Raw genomic sequence first — 17,824 nt, forward strand, 5'->3', positions numbered from 1 at the left:
CCCATGGCTGGAGGGAATGGGGTGCCAGAGCTCCATGGGAGCCCTAGCACTGGGCAGCCCATGAATGAGGGAAGATGCAGCCAGGGCTTCTATTGCAATGGCTAAAAATTGGCTGAAAGTCTGAAATGAGCCACGCTTAGCACAGACTTCGCCACCTGCTTCGCTTGGTCACTGGCTTGTGATGTTAGAGCCCATGCCAGTGCCTGCAGTGCTGGGCTTACAGTCATCGCCAGCCTGAGAGGCTCCTTCTCCTGCCCTGGCAGCGTCATGGCACAGGGACCTCTGTCCAGGTGTGGTGCAGAAGCAGAGCTGCCTGCCCGCTGGGCCATGCGCTGATGCAAATTGTCAGTGGGGTCTTTCTGGGGCACACATCGGAGCAGCGGCAACACAGCCCTGCACAGCCTTGGATCTGCTGGGCTCTCTCTCCTCGGGAGCATGGCTGCTGGTGGGTGCTGGGGCACACACCAGGCTGATCTTGCACCTCCACCCCCTCGGCACCATGCTGACTTCATAAAGGGTGCAGCTTGTGCATCTTCCAAAAAGTGCAGAGCTGCTGCTCCCACCACCTCCCTCCCCAGCCTGTCCCCTCTGGGCTGGGGACATCAGCCATGACATCTCCCAGCAGCTTCCAGGCACCCTGGCATCTCCTTCCTCCCCTGGAGCTCTTCCCATTCCATGACCCTGTAAATTATCATCTGGCCCTGCACATCCTCCCATGGATGCTGCCATGCTGCAGCCATGGTGATTATTAAACTCTCGAACCACAGCATGAAGCTGCTGTGAGATGTTGTGGCTGTGAAGCCAGTTTTACCCCTGGGGAATCAACACCTCCTGCCCTGCTGAGTCGACAGCCAGGCAGGCTGAAACAATAGTGCAAGTTAATGGAGCAAAACAACCATCGGTGTTTCCTATTAAAAGTATTTTTATGATGATGATTATTATTAATATTATATAGGGGCTGTAATTTTCTCCTGCCTCACTCCAACATCTCACAAAATAAACAGTTGCTGTATTATCCCCTTGTAAATGAGACCACAGGATTGTAAACTTTAATTTGTTACTTTTGGCTGCTCTCAGGTTTGGCAGACAATTAAACCAATTCATTAGTTCACAGAGGCACATTTTTGGCCGTGTCTGGCTGTGTGAAGTCATCCAATGAACACATTGGAGGCAGGGTGCAGAAAAACCATAGTGTCTTTGCCATAGGATCTGTCAGTAATGGTCCAAATAGGCCGGTGTGGATTTTGCAGATCCGGGTGGGAGAGGATCTGGTTCCTCCTGTTGCTTTGCCGTGCCCTGGGCATGTGCTGTTGGAAGCCCTGTGCCCTGACGTTGGCTAGAGAAGTGGTATCAATCCTGTATCTGACTGGAAGGTAGCTGGGTTGTACCTGAGGCTTAACCTTTAAATTCTGCAGAGTTTGATCAATGCAACTCTGTAGGACATGGTAGAAAATGCTGAGCTCTTGGAAAGGCTAATCTGGCTGAGTGTGACCTCCAGAGCCATCCCCACCAGCTGAATTAATTCCTTGACTAGCTGGATTGCTTTTCATCCCTGCTTTCTCAGCTGCAGACACATGGTTAGCCTGTATAGCACCGTGACAGCAATGCATGGGTTTTAGCCTCTTCAGGGCTATCGGCTGTATGTGCTGAGAGTTAAGGTGCAATTTTTAATGGGAAGCTATAACAGTATATTTTGCGGTACTATCACCTCCCCTGTCCAACAGGGCTTAGCGCAAACTGCCAATCAGATGAAGTTCCCTTGTCAGATGTTTTTCACATGCTGTAGTCTCTTAGATGTCCATTACCAAAGCAAAAATCCTGAGCCATCTTAGATCTGAAAAATAAATGCCCATAAAATTTCTCCCTTTTCCTTTGTTCCCTCCACAGCAGGTGTAGAAGCCCTCAGTGCCTGTGACCCAGTACCCATCAACATTATCAGGCAGGTGGAAAGGCAGCTGATCTTCACAGCAGCCTTGGTGTGTATTGCTATTTGTTACTGAGACATGGCAGGAAATTTGCTTACTTATATTCTCGCTTTCTGCTAGTCCTTTGTTGTCTGGTAGACATGGTATGGCTGCCTGCATCCCAATGAGGTTTGTGGGAGCCCACCCACAAGTGGCTGAATGCGTCCTTAAAAGCAGGCAGGAGGCTTGCAGCTTGTAGCTCGTATTGGTGAAATGCAAAAAATAATGCAGATTCCAGAGGGGAACCTAAAGTGCTTTAGGTCAGTTTTCTTCCACCTTTTTCATTCAACAAGCCATTAAGGAGACACTCTTACATCTTTTCATCCTCCTTCCAAAGCACTGCATTGGCCCCATGTCTGTGATGGTAATTCAGCAAGCCCCCAGAAAGGATTTTAGAGGTGATAGTGGCTCCTGCTTTTGCGTTTAAGAGCCATTGACCCAGATGAAAGGACTTTCCAAGCCATAGAGGAACATGGGATAGAAGAGGATCTTTGCTTCATGGTACAAATAAAAAAAGGAATTTCCAGCATCTGCACTCTGCTGGTACCATTAAGCCAATGTGGAAGAGATCCCAGCCCTCTGAGGCTTGGTCTCACCCAGCACAAGGTTCTGATGTGGTGCTCAGCTGGGCTTATTTCCTCTCAAGTTAAAATTATTCATTCCTTTCTTATTTCAACAAACTGCCTTTCTCTCAAAAATCACTCTCGTCTCAGGGTTTTTGGAGTCAAATGTTTTTGGAGTGCTATTTTATAGCACAAAAAATGAGAAGAAAGGTTTTTGAATAATGAAACCTAAAAGCTTCCCCAAAGCAGTTCCCCACCATTGTGTTTCTCACTGGCCAGCACTTTGAATTTGCATTTGCACTTGCACAAAGTTCTCCAGTTCTGCAATTTTCTCTGAGCAATGTCACCACTCCTGGCACAGCCCGGGAGCATCGCTGAACGCTGGCTCTCCACTGGCTGGAAGTGCTGGAGAGAAGGAGAGGCTGTGGCAGGGAGTGGGGTGTTTATGGAAAGCTGGCCACTTCCTTAAGTGTCTAACTGGGTTTTCCTTTTCCTGAAATAATAATATTTATTAAGAGAAGTGTTTTGATAAAATGGTGAGCAAATGCTGCGGAATAGTTAATTATGCCGCCTTGTATTGAGACAGCTCTTCCGCAGAACAGCAGCAGAAACCTGCCTGCCCTGGTTGGGCTGCAGCCGTTTTCTTGCACAGCTCCCCCGCCACTGCCAAGGACGTGCAGTGTGTGACTGGGGCTGACGCGGGTGTCAGCTGGGGCCAAGTCTCCTTTGGGTGTCTAATACATCCTCTGCTCCTCAAACTGCTTTTGGAGGGGAGGTGAAGGGCTTCACCCTGCTGCAGGCAGCTGCAGTTTGCTGCATGAATTCCTATCAGGAGTTGGAGGAGGAGGATGAAGCTGGTTGGGTTTTGTGTCAAAAAATAAGTCCTCTGTTTTTCTCCTTTCAGCTATTTATCAAGGCTCCGTGCAAAGGGCCTGACACCTGGCCAGTGCGGCTCGGCTGCTGTGATCTGTGTGACACACAAGCCACTGTCGAGCCGGTAATGAGGGACCTTCTGCTAAACGGCCAATTGAGCAGCCGGTGCCTGCCGAACAGCTTCATCGGCGGGAGGGACCGCGGGTGTATCTCTATTTTGACACGTCCTCACTGAATGAGGATGAGAACAAGCAGAAAATGGCTGATGATAAATGCAGCAATTAGGGAAGGTTAATGGAGCGGAAGGTTTTTTGTGAGAAGACAAAGAAATTGTGGTGCGGACACCTGCAAGGAGGTCCCAGCCGCTGCCGTAGGGAGGCCTCCAGCTGTGCTGTAGCAGCAGGGGCTGGGGTGAGGGGGATCAACCCTTTTTCCTCACACACACATCCCTCAAAGTCCTTGGAAAAATATTGTCCAAGTTAATCTTCAAAACACCATTTCATTTTTCTTTTCCCCCATTATGTTCAGAAATGGTAGCCTGTAATTTTGGCCTGTTGTGGCCCTCCCCAGCTCCCTGCTTTTATTCAGTTTCACATCCCAGTGTGCTACTGGGAAAGGCATTTCCCGATGAAATATCCATCTTAGTGGTATGAAAGAGCTGTGGGCTCTGAGGGGGGATGCTGTTGTGCTGGCTGTGGGTGGACATGAAGGGACTCCCCCAGCTGCTGCTGCTGTGCCTGCAGTGATGCCCCATTTAAGGCTGAGCCCCGACACCACACTCTTCCCAAAGCACTGCATTTCCCAGCTAAGCCCTGGGCTGCCAGCTCCCCAGGATTTCAGTAAAAGTGCTAAATTTGCTTGCCAAAGCCCCATTTGTCTTTTTTTCCTTGGTTAGACTCTTCCCAAAGCAAACTGCTTGTGCAAGGGGACACCAAGAAGCACTGGGGAAAGGTCTGTAAGGGGGTATGCAGGGAAAGACCCCACAGTCCCCAGTGTGGGGAAGTCAATGTTTCAGCCATGGGCAGTGTCTTTTTGGTCACTCACCAGATCGTTACCAAAATCACCCCCTCAGAACTGCAACACAACTATTTTCCTAAGACTGCAGCAAAAGAGAATTTCCTGAAGGAGGTAAAGGAAAGGTTTCCTTTTATGCTCAGTGTGAGCCAACGATAACACAAACCCCGTTTTACCCACCGCCAAGGGCTTCTCAACTCGAGCCTGAGCTGTGCACCAATTTACCTTGTCTCTCATTCTGGCATTTGCTAGCTTGCCCATAGCAAAGGTATGCCTCACCCTTGCCTAAGCCCTCAGCATATTGCATTTCTGCCTAGTTGGCTTCTTGTGCTTTCCCTCCTCTGGCCTTGAGCAATGATGGCATTGCAGGTCTCATGGTGGCAGCTCAGGCTGTGAAGTCCCTGGGTTCCCCTGCCCAACCCTTTCTTTGTCTAACATGGGGTCACCAATAACTAACTAAATATTTATGGTGTCTATAAAGGCTGGAATGGACAACTCCTGTATGCTTATTTTAGGCAATAAAGCTTGCTTTTTAGGGAAGTACTAGATCTTTTTATCAAAAACAAGTTAATATTTTTTAAAAGTAATCTGAGGATTCATTACAGTTTTACAGATTGGCTTTTTCCCTCACTCCATGATCTCCTGGTTATTTTGTCCATTGTTATTACCAGTTTAAGACTGGCCCCCATTAACTGAGGCGGCTGCATGCCAAATCTCATTCCACCAAGCTGCAGTGGTGCGTGGCATCACGTTTTGGACAAAAGGTAACACAAGTGCAAGAGCTGGTCTCCCTCCTTATGCTTTCCTGAGCATCTTTTTAAAAATAGGTTGCCTGAGGCAAGCAATGAGCCTTACAAATCCCATCTTCCTACTACCGTCATTTGTTTGCTAAATCCCACCCTTTGTTGGTGACTGAGGGAAGTCTCTAGGGAGACAGCCGAAAGTAGAATAGAAATGGTAAAAACTGCACAAAACGAAAGCTCCACGGTGGTAGAACCGCATAAAACCCAGGAAGTCCTTCTGTACCAGTTCTTTTTAGCAGAAGGCGGCTCAGCTGGGGTGGCTTAAAGGAATAAGGCTGAATTAATTAGTTTCTCTGTTTAGGTAATAATACCATTAATCATGATGAACCATTTTGTGAGAAGGCTGATACTCGGCACTGCATAATTCTGCAGGAATCCCACTGTAGTGCAGCATTATTGATGGGTCATCCTGCGAAAGCGTTAAGAGCAATGCCTCCTAATACAGTAAATGGCAAACCGCTGATTTTCTTTAATATTCAGACTGCCGCAGCATCAGTCACAATGAATTCTTCTGGCAGTGGTGTGGCTGCAATAAGCAATCCTTCAGGAATGCCAGGGGAGCATGGCATTGATTTAATGCTCACTTTTTAAGCCGTACATGGACCAAATGCTTCCAGAGGGTACAGTCCATTATTCTATTTTTTTGAAGCGTGCAGTAACAACCCCTTTGCTTGCACTTACCTGCTTTGGTAAGATAGAGCTATGGACTCTCTCTAGCAGAGGTCAGGGAGGTTCGTTTATGCAGGTCTGTGTTAGAGGTGGTGTCAAGCAAGATGCCATGTTGGACAATGGCACCAGGAGAGAATTACAAGCCCCCTGAGCCAGCATTACGAGTATCTGTATGCTGAGTCCAACACATCATTTCCACCATGTGTTATATGTTCCTCTGATTTCAGCTGGGAGAGCAGGTGCTGATTTTTAATGCCTATTTTGTTTTAAGCCCTCTTTCATCAGATTAAGGACCCTGCTATTTTATTTCATTTTATTTTTTTATGCTCGGTGATTTAGTCACACGCAAACTTAAAAACAGAAGCTGTAACATGCTGTTAAAGCACAGTCACCCACTGTTAAATCAGTTACTGCAAGCGAGGGGGCTTGGAGCACTTTTCCATTCCCCTGCAGATGTCTGCTCTCAGCCTACGGGAAAAGCTGGGGAAGCAAATGAAAATGCACATGGAAGAACAGTGCTTAGGGCGATAACCATCCCGTAGCGATGCCAGCAGCATGATCCCTTCAAACAAGCTGCTGCACAGAGGCTCTGCTTCCTTTTCTGCCCTCCTTTCCCTCAGCAGCAGACTGTCAGACCAGTGCACGAGGCGCAGAGCCCGAGGTGCCCCCTGTGCCAGGGCCACAGGCTGGGAGGCTGCCGCCTAGCCCGGCAGCACCACTCTCCTCCCCACATCCTGACTGCCACAGCTACTGCCGCCGAACCATTTTATGGGCCGTGTTCCTTCTGCTGGGAGAGATTCACAAACAAAATAAAATCCCTCTCCCAGCACCAAGCCATTCCACCAGCTGCCTCCTCCCGGCCGCTGAAGCACCGTCAATAAACCATTAGCCTCCCAGTTAACAGCACTAGCTATGACACACAAACACTCAACTACCTTTTTCATCCAAAATCAATGTTGTATTTATCTTCATTGATCTACAAGGAAACTGAATGTTTAAAATTACAGGGGGTGCAGGGGGGAGGATGGGGAGGGGGGGGAAACAAGAGTTACAGAGCCAAGAAAATAGTAGCGGATGGCTGAATTAACTAGAGAGAAAAAGCCCAGGATATATAAAACATGGACACTGAAAAATAAAATAAGGGAGGGGGGATGGTACAGCAAGTAAAACATGGCAAAATTTACATATGGATGAAAAGTAAAATTGGAAATAAAAAATAAATCATGCCAAAAAGCAGTTCAAGGCAGAACCACACTGAAACAAACATTTGCTTATGGTCTTCATGTACTATAGATAATATATCAGAATTTCTTTTTTTTAATCAACCATTAGACTTTTTGTTTGCACTCCTAAAATTCTACTTTGTCTTGTATACAGATTCCAATAAGAACACTGCACAATTAGCACAAGGGGTCCACGGAAAATTGTCCTTGCTTGCCAGCGATCCTGCCCACAACACAAAAAAAGAGAAAAAAAAGGAAAAAAAAAATAAGGAAAGGGTCTGCCGCATGGTACTGTGCCAGTTCCATCTGCTTTTGCCAGCTTGAAAAGTAGGAAACCAAAATTCCCTTCCAGGAGCGTGTGTCTCTCTCTTTCCTTGACGAACTGTCCCTTGTGTTTGTACAAAAAAATTCAGTCTCTTTCTCTTTTTTTTTTTTTTTTTTTTTTTTTTTTTTGTTAAACACAAGCATCCTTCTTCCTTTTCACATGCCATTTCCATTCTGTCTCCATAGTTGCGAGTTGGTTGTTTTTGGGTTGTTTTTTTTTTTTTTAAACCTTCCTCCCCCCAACATCCACTAAGATCTGCCTCCAAGTTCTTGCATAGTTGAAGTATATATGCCGTACTTAGCTTTCTGAGTGTGAATTTCTGACTGTGACAAGAGTATGAGTTGTAACCATGTTAACAAATAACCAGAGTGGTTCTAGAAACCATTTTTATAAAGTCTACCTATGTTAAGAATTTAATATTGGTGTACATTTATATTAACAGAATATTTACAGTTTGTTTTCTTTGTTTTTTTTTGTTTAAAACAAGAAGTCAAAAAAAATTCCTCTTAAATTTCTGCATAATATAATAAGGCAAAAAACAAACAGTTTTGTACATTATTATTATTATTATTATTTTAATATATATCTGTAACTTCGGTTCCAAAGTACCAAGGTAAGTGATCAATTGGCCTCAGAAGGGAACCTCACAGTGGACTGTAAAACTACAGTATTTCCATAAATAATACTTTTAAGAAACCCTGGGTATTTTTTTCTTAAGGATCTGAGGCCTTTAAAATGCAAATTTAACTAAAAACAAAAGCAAAATTTCTTCTTTTTTAAGTGAATAAAGAGCACAAAATTAAAAAAAATACAAATCCATTAAAAATGTTTCTCACATTTGGGAAAAAATGTACAAACGTGGTATTTTTAACTAATTTTTTTTTAGCACAGAAACAAAAAACAAAACCAAAAATCAATACCTATATATTAAATTCCCATTCTCAGCAACCTTCTTGTTGGAAAGTCTGCATCCCCGACCCCGTTATTTATGGAAATGTGCTTAACTTCTACAAATTTTACATAAAAAAAAAAAGTTTACAGCAGTGCATTTTGTAAAAGGTTTGTTTTTTGTTTTTTTTTCTGTTTGTTTTTTTTTTTTTTGTTTGTTTTGTTTTGTTTGTTTGTTTTATATACAGGCGAGTTTAAAATTCAATGTTGGGGACTATCGTGCCTCTACTTCTTTGGGGTTCCTAGAGGGGGAATAGTCCCTGGACTCTGAGTTTGTGAGTGGAGTAGTCCTGCGTGGGGAGGCAGGTCTGGTGCTGCTCGCTGGTACAAGAGGCGGCGGGGCGCTCAGCGCTGCAGTTGGTGGGTTCCTATTTAAAATCCCATTGTGCATGGCAGTGGATGGACTCAGTCTGGGGTAATGCATCCCGCTTAAATGAGGCATGAAGGATGGCACGTGTGCCAGGTGACTTTCGATGGGGGACGAGTGCAAGTGGTGCATTCTGGCACGCTCAAGTTCTTCCCGTAAGTGCAAGCGCTCTCTTTCCTCCACTTGCCGCAACCGCTCCTGCTCTCGGCGGGCTTCAAGAAGGTTTTCATGGTTATAGTCATGTGGCTCCCTGTCTCTATAAGAACGCTCATGGTCGTAAAATCCAGAGGTGGTAGGGAACCTATGCATAGGATCCGTCCGGAGCTGGAAGTCCATTCGACGGTGCAGGTCTAAGCTCCGGTAGGCATCTCGCAATGGGTCCCTCATTGGGTCCCAAGAAAATCCAGGATGTGGCAGCCTCTCTCTTCCTGACAAAGGATTCATGCCTATGAGCGGGGTCATCATTCTGCTGCGGTCCAGAACATTCATGTTGTTCATCTGGTGCACGCTGCCCATGGAGATGGGCATAGAGGCAGCCATCGAGTGAGGCAATGATAATCCATGCAAAGTTGGCGGTGGGGGATGCTCCACTGATCGAGAGTGCTGTGAAGGTTCAGAGCCTACCACCAGCACATCACTGTCTTCCTTCCTCTCCTCTTTGACTTTGATGTCATTCTTAATCTTCTGGAGGTCGCTGGGAAGTTCTGTCTTTCTCTCCATGTCCTTGCTCATTAGATTGGTGAGCTTCAAGCTTTCACTTAGTGCAGGTTTGCTGTATGGTGATACAGACTGGATTACTGGCTTTGTGTTGTCCTCAGAGGGTCTCTTATCATGGCTTGGAGTTTCCTTCACTGGGGAACGGCTCTCTTTGATCTTGTGTTCTGCTATGGGCGGCTCTCTCAGCCGGTCAGGGTGCTCTCGCTCGGGTTCTTTGGATCTTTCCCTTTCACTGAGGCTAACCTGCCTGATGGGATCACTGGAGGTTTGGCTGTTGCTGCGGATGAGATTGCTTATCTGATGTGTCACTGGAGCCGATGCCGGTGAGGATCTATTTGAATGTCTGTTTTTATCCATGAGGTCTCTGTAAAAAAGAGAGAACACACATCCTTGGTTTTGTGTGAATGAACATACATGTGATGCGGGACATGCATTATACTGTGCCTAGTTGTGTAATTTGAGATTGCTCAGGAAATGGTTTGAAAAGCTATGCTAGCATCAGCTATAGCTGCGATGCTAACTAAAAGATATGCACTACCTGCCTTTACATGCTACCTAGAACAAAATGTTAAAATGTCCACAAATTTGAGGACTAAATTTGAAATGCATTTAAAAAAATGGTATATTTACCCTAAGAGAAAGCCTGCTTCACTGAGAAATGCAGGAAAAGAAGAATTCTAGACAGCTCTTTTTTTTTTTTAAAAAAAGAGTTTACTGTTGTTCATATATACACCTTGCTGCCAGACAATGATCTTGGATGTAACACTCTTAACTCAGGCTCCTTTCCTAAAATGTGGAACCAGGCACACAAACCAGAAGCCTACAGAAATGTGTGCAGGTCCTTCACAAACCACTCTTGTTTTCTGGAAGCAGTCACAACATGATGCTTTATTTTCCTATGCAGCTGCAGGAGAGTTTTTGTGGTTGGCAGTTTGGGCAGGTAAGCTAGGTGCTTAAGGAAAAAAATCCTGGAATAGGCCATGAAACTGAGCAATTGACCTCCATTTCAAGAGGACCTGCTATGATGAACAAGGAGTTTGATGACAGCGTGGATGGTTTAGAAAGAGAGGCATGAGGGTTTTACATTTCTAACTGCACCTCTATCTCTGAGCAAGCCAATTAGTCACAGTTAATCCCACCTTTTTAAAGAGGGGAATAAATAATGCTCAACATTTAAAAGCACTTTGCTCTGAATGAGAGACACTTTAGATGCAAAGTATGATGGTGTGATTGAGAGAACCACATTATGTAGCTGAGAGGCTCACTGATGCCTAAGTTTTATGCCAGGTTTGCTTTGAAGAGCTGTAAGACCTGAGTGCCAAAAGCTGGAGGTGTTTTCGGGGATTCTGTAAGTATTTCTCCCTTATGATTACAGTTGCTAACCCAGATTTCTTCCTCTGTGGTAGTCCTGACTGCTGGTCAAGGATGCGGTTTATTAAAACCATGTCCAAACAGGGATGCTGGGGACAGCTTAAGCTGAATTAATAGAAATGTAATAGAGATATTAACCCCTCTTGAGAGCAAAGTAACCTTGGTTTGCCTATGAATTACACTAAAGCCAGGAAGGGAGCTTCCTATCTGAATGACTGTCCATGCAAGGGTGTCAAGACAATTCAACATTTAACACAAGATGATTTTCAGTCTATTGCTTCCACATCATCTTGTTCACAGGCACTGCCTGAAGACCCCATTAAAAGCACTCCAGGAAAACTATGAACCCCCTATCACTAGTCAGATGCACACATCTAAGTCTTGCAGGCTGTTACTGCCTACAAAGTAGCTGCCTGTTAGAGACAGCCAGGCTCTGAAATATAAAGAGCTTTACAGCTTCAAAATCATGTAACTGGAAGCCAACACAATGATTTACAGTCCAGGTGATACAGTCCTGTCATAGTTAATAAGGGTTACAATGCAATTTTTTAAAATCAGTTTTGCTAATGGATTCATGCGCGCTGCTCCAGATACAGGCATTTGCATTTTTATCTTGTTAATGTCCAGCTAACATTTGAATTCATCAGCATAACTATGTTAATGAGAACTATGACTGTCTCCAAAGGCTCCATCACAATGCTAGCTTCATGATTTCAGAATATACAGCAATTGTAAAGCAGCTGCACTGAAAACAACCAAGCATACCCTGAAAACACACTGACACACTCATTTCCTCAGCCTGGTGCTTTTTATTAACCTACTAGTGGGGATTGGCTTACCATATTTCCACAGAGGACAAATCCTAAAAGGCAAAGGGTTGGGTTTTTTTGTACTGCTAGTACTTGTGCTTATCTGAGGGAGAGGCGTAGCGGCTGCTTCAAAGACAAGCAACATTTTGCTCTGAAGAGTATTTTATGATTGGAAAAATCAGAAAAAGTATGGACGAAAAATAGGCCTAGAAGGAAGCGCTGAAAAGCACACCCTGCTTACCTCTCTTTGTCTCTGTCATCTTTACTCAGAGAAAGATCCCTCTTCTCGGGCTCTCGCTCCCGCTCTCTGTCTCTGTCATGGTTTGTCACTGAGGAGCTTCGCTCCGAATCAGTGGGCTTGGGCCACTGTGGAGGTGTTGGGAAGGACGGTGGGGTCCGATGGAGTCTGTTCCATGGCTCATGGGGATTATTGAAATTCTGCAGGTTTGGGCCATCTTTGTGAGTAAAAATGTTGTTGTGAGCTAGAAAAATGGCATGGGAGGAAGAGTTAAAAATAATTAAACCCAAGTAATTACATACACATTTTTCACAATGCTAATCACGACCAGAACTGTCCTTCCAAGACTTTTTAATGGTGAGGGGGAGCTACTAGCAGATGGATACAGATACCTCCAAGACTGGGTGTAAGATCCACCAGCACTTTTAAGGCTGTTGGTGGAGGAAGCTTTAACTATACACCTGAATAACTCAGAGATGACTGAAAATACCCAGCTCCTCTTTTCCCCCCACCCCAGCAAGGGTTCCAGCACAAAAGCAGTATTTTTCCTCAGCTCCTCTCACTGGCAGAAACTTTATAATTTCTGGGTAGTTACAAGCGATCAGCTGCTTGCAGCTGAGGATTCAGGGACTTTTTTTGTTAAAGAAACCAGACTATTTGGTGGTATGTATGTGTGTGTAAGAAATAGAGCTTGGCTATAGGCTTTTCAGAACAGTCACCTGATTTTCCTCCATCAGTCTTCAGCTGATTCCTGTTGCACCATGAGATGCAAAAGCATGCTCTCATATGTGTGGCTCTCAAGCATGTCTTGCCTACAGGTAAGATGTTTTTGAAGTAAAAGAATTTTATACAGGTAATTTAAACTTCAGACAACTGTTACAGAGGAAGTCTACACGCTGAATTAGGAGAAGTATCAATAGCTGTTCCACTATGCATCTTCACCGTTGAAGGGTGTTACTTTAGATGCCCGTAGGGTCCCAGAGCTCAGTGGGGTCTTGCAGCTTGGGTACCCCTAGGAGCACACAAGGCACCAACCTTCAGCAGTGAGGAGACACAGAGCACAGCTAGTGATGTCTGTGACATGCAGAAAAGCTCCCACCGCAGAGACCTGGAAATCTTAGGTGCAGTGTTTTCAGATAGGAGAATGGAGGTTAGGAATTAAACTTCTTTAAAAACTACCACCAGCTGCTGTAAATATTAGCATGTGGCTTTTCTGGAAGGGATGTTTGTCTGCAGTAACCCAGCCAGTACTTACTCAGAGCATGACTGCCTAATCCTCCAAAGGCATTGCTGCCTAAGTTCCCAAGGCCGCTGAAGGTGCTTGACCTGCTAAATGGATCTGGAAAGGCAAACAGGGATTTAGCAGGCATTTAGCCAAGAATGTTGGAGAATGAAACGCACCCCTCCCCTTCTTAACGGTCTGAATCCAAGTAGGATTAGGCCAGACTTTAAGCTGATCCTTCTCATTGCAAGGTTCTTTGCACAGAAAATTCCCATCACGTTAAAATGGAGAAGGGATTCAGTGCTCACTCTGCAAACAGGTGCTGTAATAAACTTTTGTATGCCAGTCAGAGGGGAGCTAGAAATTAAGGTCTAATAGCTGAAATTAGGGTGGCTGCTGCTGAGCTATAACTCTCCTTCCTTATCAGTACTAAGAGCAGAAGCACTGCAATTGCTTTGAAAGAAGAACCTCAGCAGGCTCCTCAGTCAGCATATTGAGGGGATGCATTCTTTCCCTCTTGTTTTCTGTATACAACTTTCTACCCTCTTTGTAATAGTGCACAGAGACAGTCCTAAGCTAACTGCTACACACATCCATCCTTACACCAACTAACTTTGGCCTCTGTGTGCCCAAATCCTCTCCCATAACAGCTTCCTTGGTCCCAGTGGTGGTGGAAATGATAGCATAGTCTTAGGAGCTACATAGGGATGGAAGGTTTGTATCCATTGAGGCAAAAGATGAATCTTGCCTTTCCTAGTCAAGTATCTGACTATTTGGCTACTGGCATTTGTCTTTATAAAAAATCCTGCCTTTTTTTTTTTTTTAATTTTATTAAAGGCACCCGTCATCAGAAGAGGTTCCTCTCTGAGCAGACAGAGCCTGACTCAGGCTTCTGCACACTCCAGAGATGGCTATGGTTTAAATCATACCAGTGTACTTGTTTTCTTTCCTACTGGTCTTCTCTAAACAACTCCTCCTGCCCACTAGCTTTTTGACTGTCCCTTTAAAGTCTTTAACTTGTCATGTTACAGGAGGTGTGTTGCTCTCCACTTCCTCATGGATATTCTTGTATTTAAAATATCGAGGCAAACAGCACAAATAGCTTGGATCTTTAAGCAAACAACTATTTGCTTATTTACCTATTTTTGAAAAGCTGTTCATGCCCTTCCCCTTTGATATTAAGTAGATGAGTGACTGCAGAGATACAGTTAATTTTTATAGAATATTCAGGAACTGATGTCAATCTGGGTGTTTACAACAGAAAAGTCTACTAGGTCATGTGGCATGCCACATTTACTGATTGGATGAGTGTTACTAAAACATTAATCAACAGAGCTTGAACTTTAATTGGCAATGAGCTGCTTGTGAGCTTCTAAAATGAGGAAATCTGAGAAAATCAGGCTCTACTTACTACCAATTAGGAAACTGAAAGGCTGGCAAAATGTGCAGAACAGCTATTTGCCAGCAACTGTTCTCTGAACTTTATTAAAGAACCTATCCAAGAACTTTCATAGGTGGGAAACGGTACGGGAGGAGCCCATTTTAAGCTGTGGCTTGGTTGAGGTGCCTTTGCATAAATTTCTCCCATTTGCCTGCGCACATTCAGCGGCACAGACGGGCTCTACAAGTCACATTTCAGCTCCTGTGCAGTGTCCCAGCAGTGACAGCCTTGACTGCTCTGCAATGCCCTCTTCTCTTGCAGGAGAGGGTCTGCTAATTCTGCCCCTTTCCTTTGGAGGAGAGCAGAGGGGATGTGCTGGGCAGCTGGCACAGGTGAGAAGCTGGCCAGCTTCTGGTTCCTGAGACAAAGCCTCTCCTTCTCCTAGTGCTACAGTGCCTCAAGGCAGGACCATACTGGAGAGCCAGGAATGGGTCAGAAGTCTAAAGGTGAAGGCAGGGTTTTACTTACACTTACCTGCCAAGTGGTTAGTAGGCAGGAAACTGCTGTGGTGAGGTGAAGGACCAAAAGGGGTGGTAGCTGGATGTGTCGCACCTGTGAGAACAAGGTCCCTTTTTAATTCAGTGACAAGTGACTGCTTGCATACACCACGGTCCTGGCCGTCACATTCAAGAACAAGATGCAAAGGCACAGGCACATTTAAAGATAGCAAAGACAGGGGAAGACACTCCCCCCCAGCTGAGTGAGCTACAGGCAGGATTTCTCTGAGTGCCCTTTAAAGGGGTCTGTGGGCACTAGGAGGCAGGAGGAGACCTTGCACTGAGCCTTTCGCTCACCTGTAGTAATAAGGCAGTGCATCTCTTTGTCTGGCGTTTTCAGTCATTACTCTGTGTTTATATTAAAAAGGGTCAGTCCAGGTTATGGGCCCAGACAGAAGGTGCTCAGAAGTGACTGATTAGAGTCTATGTGAAACACCAGTTAATGACAGGCACGCAGGGAACATCAATCATGCCTCTCCCTTGAGAGCTCCATCTACGCTCTCACATCTGTCTCTGCATCCACAGGCCGCCCCTGTGGTATTTATTCCCCTTTGCTAGACACTGCTCATTGCCACGGCGCCATGCTACCTCGTGGGAAAGGAACACCACTGCTGAGCATGCTGGATTACATTAGGTTAAGGCAGGGGGCAAGAATGGGCTGAAACAAGCAGGCCTGCCCTGTATTTCAAGGTGGACCAGGCTCATACAGAAAATACTGCTCTCCTTTCATAGCAGAAAATGAGAGATTTGCTTCCTTTGCAGACAGACGCATGCAAACCTGAATGGGCTTGCAATGCAGTGTGAGAAGCACTGGTGTCGCCTGCCACTGGGATATGTGGGTTCTGGAGGAACATTAACCCCCATGTATCTTGCAAATGATGGTATGTTTGGACAGTATCACAGGCCTGGCTTTCACACTCTAAGATTAGCACAGATGATTTTCAGGATGCACCTGAAATCAACTTTTGAATGTTTTTATGTTTCAGATGTGTGTGACAAAACGCTTCTGTGGCTCCAGTATTACACTGACAAGCCCAACCCTCTCCAGCTGTTCAAGCTATGAATGTCCTTTTGGTGTCTCCTCCTTGCCAGTACTTCACTATAGCAGACAAAGCAGAATTAGTGACTATCATAACTTTCAGAAGCTGCTTGATGCAAACACAACTTCCAAAAGCATAACCCGCCACACCTGGCATTAACTGTCTCATTTTATTAGAAACTAATAATTCCACACAACGACAGAAGCAGTACTTTGCCAAGGACATGTTAAGTCCTGCGCAAAATAGACCAACCTCTAAATAAAGTGTTTCAGTGCTTCTGTCTTGTGTATTTGGTTAGTAAAAAAGTTAACTTCCCTTAATACTGGCAAGAGTAACAGGCCAGCTCTAGCAAACATCGGCAGCCATACTGGGCATGAACATGGGCTCTTCACTAACAGCTTACCCAGTCAATGCTTTCTCAAGTGATAACTTTCTCTTATAGAATAGAGGGTTATGATCCTTCTCCTCTCAGCTGGCACTCCAGCTCTCCTGTCACCTTCACCACCAAGACTTCTGCCTTGTCTGTGGCACACAGGAATGAATCCCACCAGTGGCAGACCTGCTCTGCTAAGTTCCTGCCCTTCATTTTCAAGCCACATCAACACATGCACATTTCCACTATGTATCATCAGTGCTGATAGCACTATAGAAGTTCATAGCAAAAGTAGGGGGAAATGGAGAAAAGAAATAATCATGCACAGGAGAAACTGTATCCCTAACACAGCCCAAACAGTGTTTTACAGGGGTGCTGCCCAGTCCCTGACCTGGTCTTTTTTGGTGACACTGCCCAACAACAGACGGTCGTAAAATGCACTCAATGTGTCCAGAACACAAGCAGACTATAAAATCGAAGAGGGAGACAGCGCTACGTGTCCCTCACCAGCTTGGGCACCACAAACCTAAGCAGCCAGAAAATGAGTTGAGGAAACTTAAGAGAGACCATAGCAATGAGACCTGGAGTTATCTATAAACATTCTGACTGCTCCAATGCTTCAAGACGGATGGAGACTGTCATCTTTCTAATCCTTTAAGATTTCAGAAGGTGTATAATGGATGGGAGATTTCTTCAAAGGAGATGGCTTACAAACTCAACTACACGGGCTGATAATAAAAAATCCTCCGGAGAAAGCCAGGAGCGGCATTGCAGCCTGTCAGGTAGTTATTAAATATAGCGTCTGCCAGGCAGCTGAACATCCGTCCTGAAGACAGGTGGCCCTAAGATAACTTATGTCTCCCACAGTAACTAGGCAATGCAGCAGAACCAATGATTCACATCAACTGCACGCTTGTTCGATAAGGGGAAAAGAATGCCTCGGATATTGCAGAGTAAAAGATTTATTCATCTATATATTACTGCTGCAATGTTTGTTCACTTTGATAGCACTCTTTACCTAGATTTACCGTGTGATGGCTCCTGTGATTAATATACTCACAGACAGGTTGCTCTAAGGTTGTTTATCTGTAGTGAAAGTTTTCTATTAATTTGCCTTCTTTAACATTTCTATTTCATACTGTTCCCCCTCTTGCTTTTATGAATGGAAAAGCAAGCCATGCTTGCATCTTTAAGAGAAAAAGCTCAGGATACCAACTGGACTGGCGCTTTTCTGCCTGTTAGGGTACACCCTGCCCAACACAGCCTTCAGCAGCAAAACCATATGTGAAACAAGATTCTTGTAATGACAACACAGGACAGACTGAGGATGGTGATAAGGAAAACAGACAGAGGTTTGTAAATAAGCT

At 44.9% G+C, this 17,824-nt stretch overlaps 1 protein-coding gene across 17 annotated transcripts in view; it reads right to left on the reverse strand.

Annotated features, from left to right (window-relative positions):
• Window positions 1–6,822: 6,822 nt before the first annotated feature.
• The window catches only part of FBRSL1 (fibrosin like 1), a 548,072-nt gene continuing 537,070 nt past the window's right edge, over window positions 6,823–17,824 (reverse strand). For 16 of the 17 annotated variants that reach the window (XM_037376317.1, XM_037376290.1, XM_037376238.1 and 13 more), the window contains 4 exons: window positions 15,022–15,099; window positions 13,140–13,223; window positions 11,888–12,128; window positions 6,823–9,830 (listed from right to left, as the gene is read on the reverse strand). In XM_037376317.1, the coding sequence (XP_037232214.1) occupies window positions 8,597–9,830; window positions 11,888–12,128; window positions 13,140–13,223; window positions 15,022–15,099 (1,637 nt within the window). In that variant the 3' untranslated portion in view covers window positions 6,823–8,596. The remainder of the gene's footprint in view (window positions 9,831–11,887; window positions 12,129–13,139; window positions 13,224–15,021; window positions 15,100–17,824) is intronic. The other variant, XM_037376275.1, reaches the window with a different exon arrangement.

The sequence above is a fragment of the Falco rusticolus genome, chromosome 1, assembly GCF_015220075.1.
Source record: "Falco rusticolus isolate bFalRus1 chromosome 1, bFalRus1.pri, whole genome shotgun sequence".
Classification (NCBI taxonomy): Eukaryota; Metazoa; Chordata; class Aves; order Falconiformes; family Falconidae; genus Falco; species Falco rusticolus.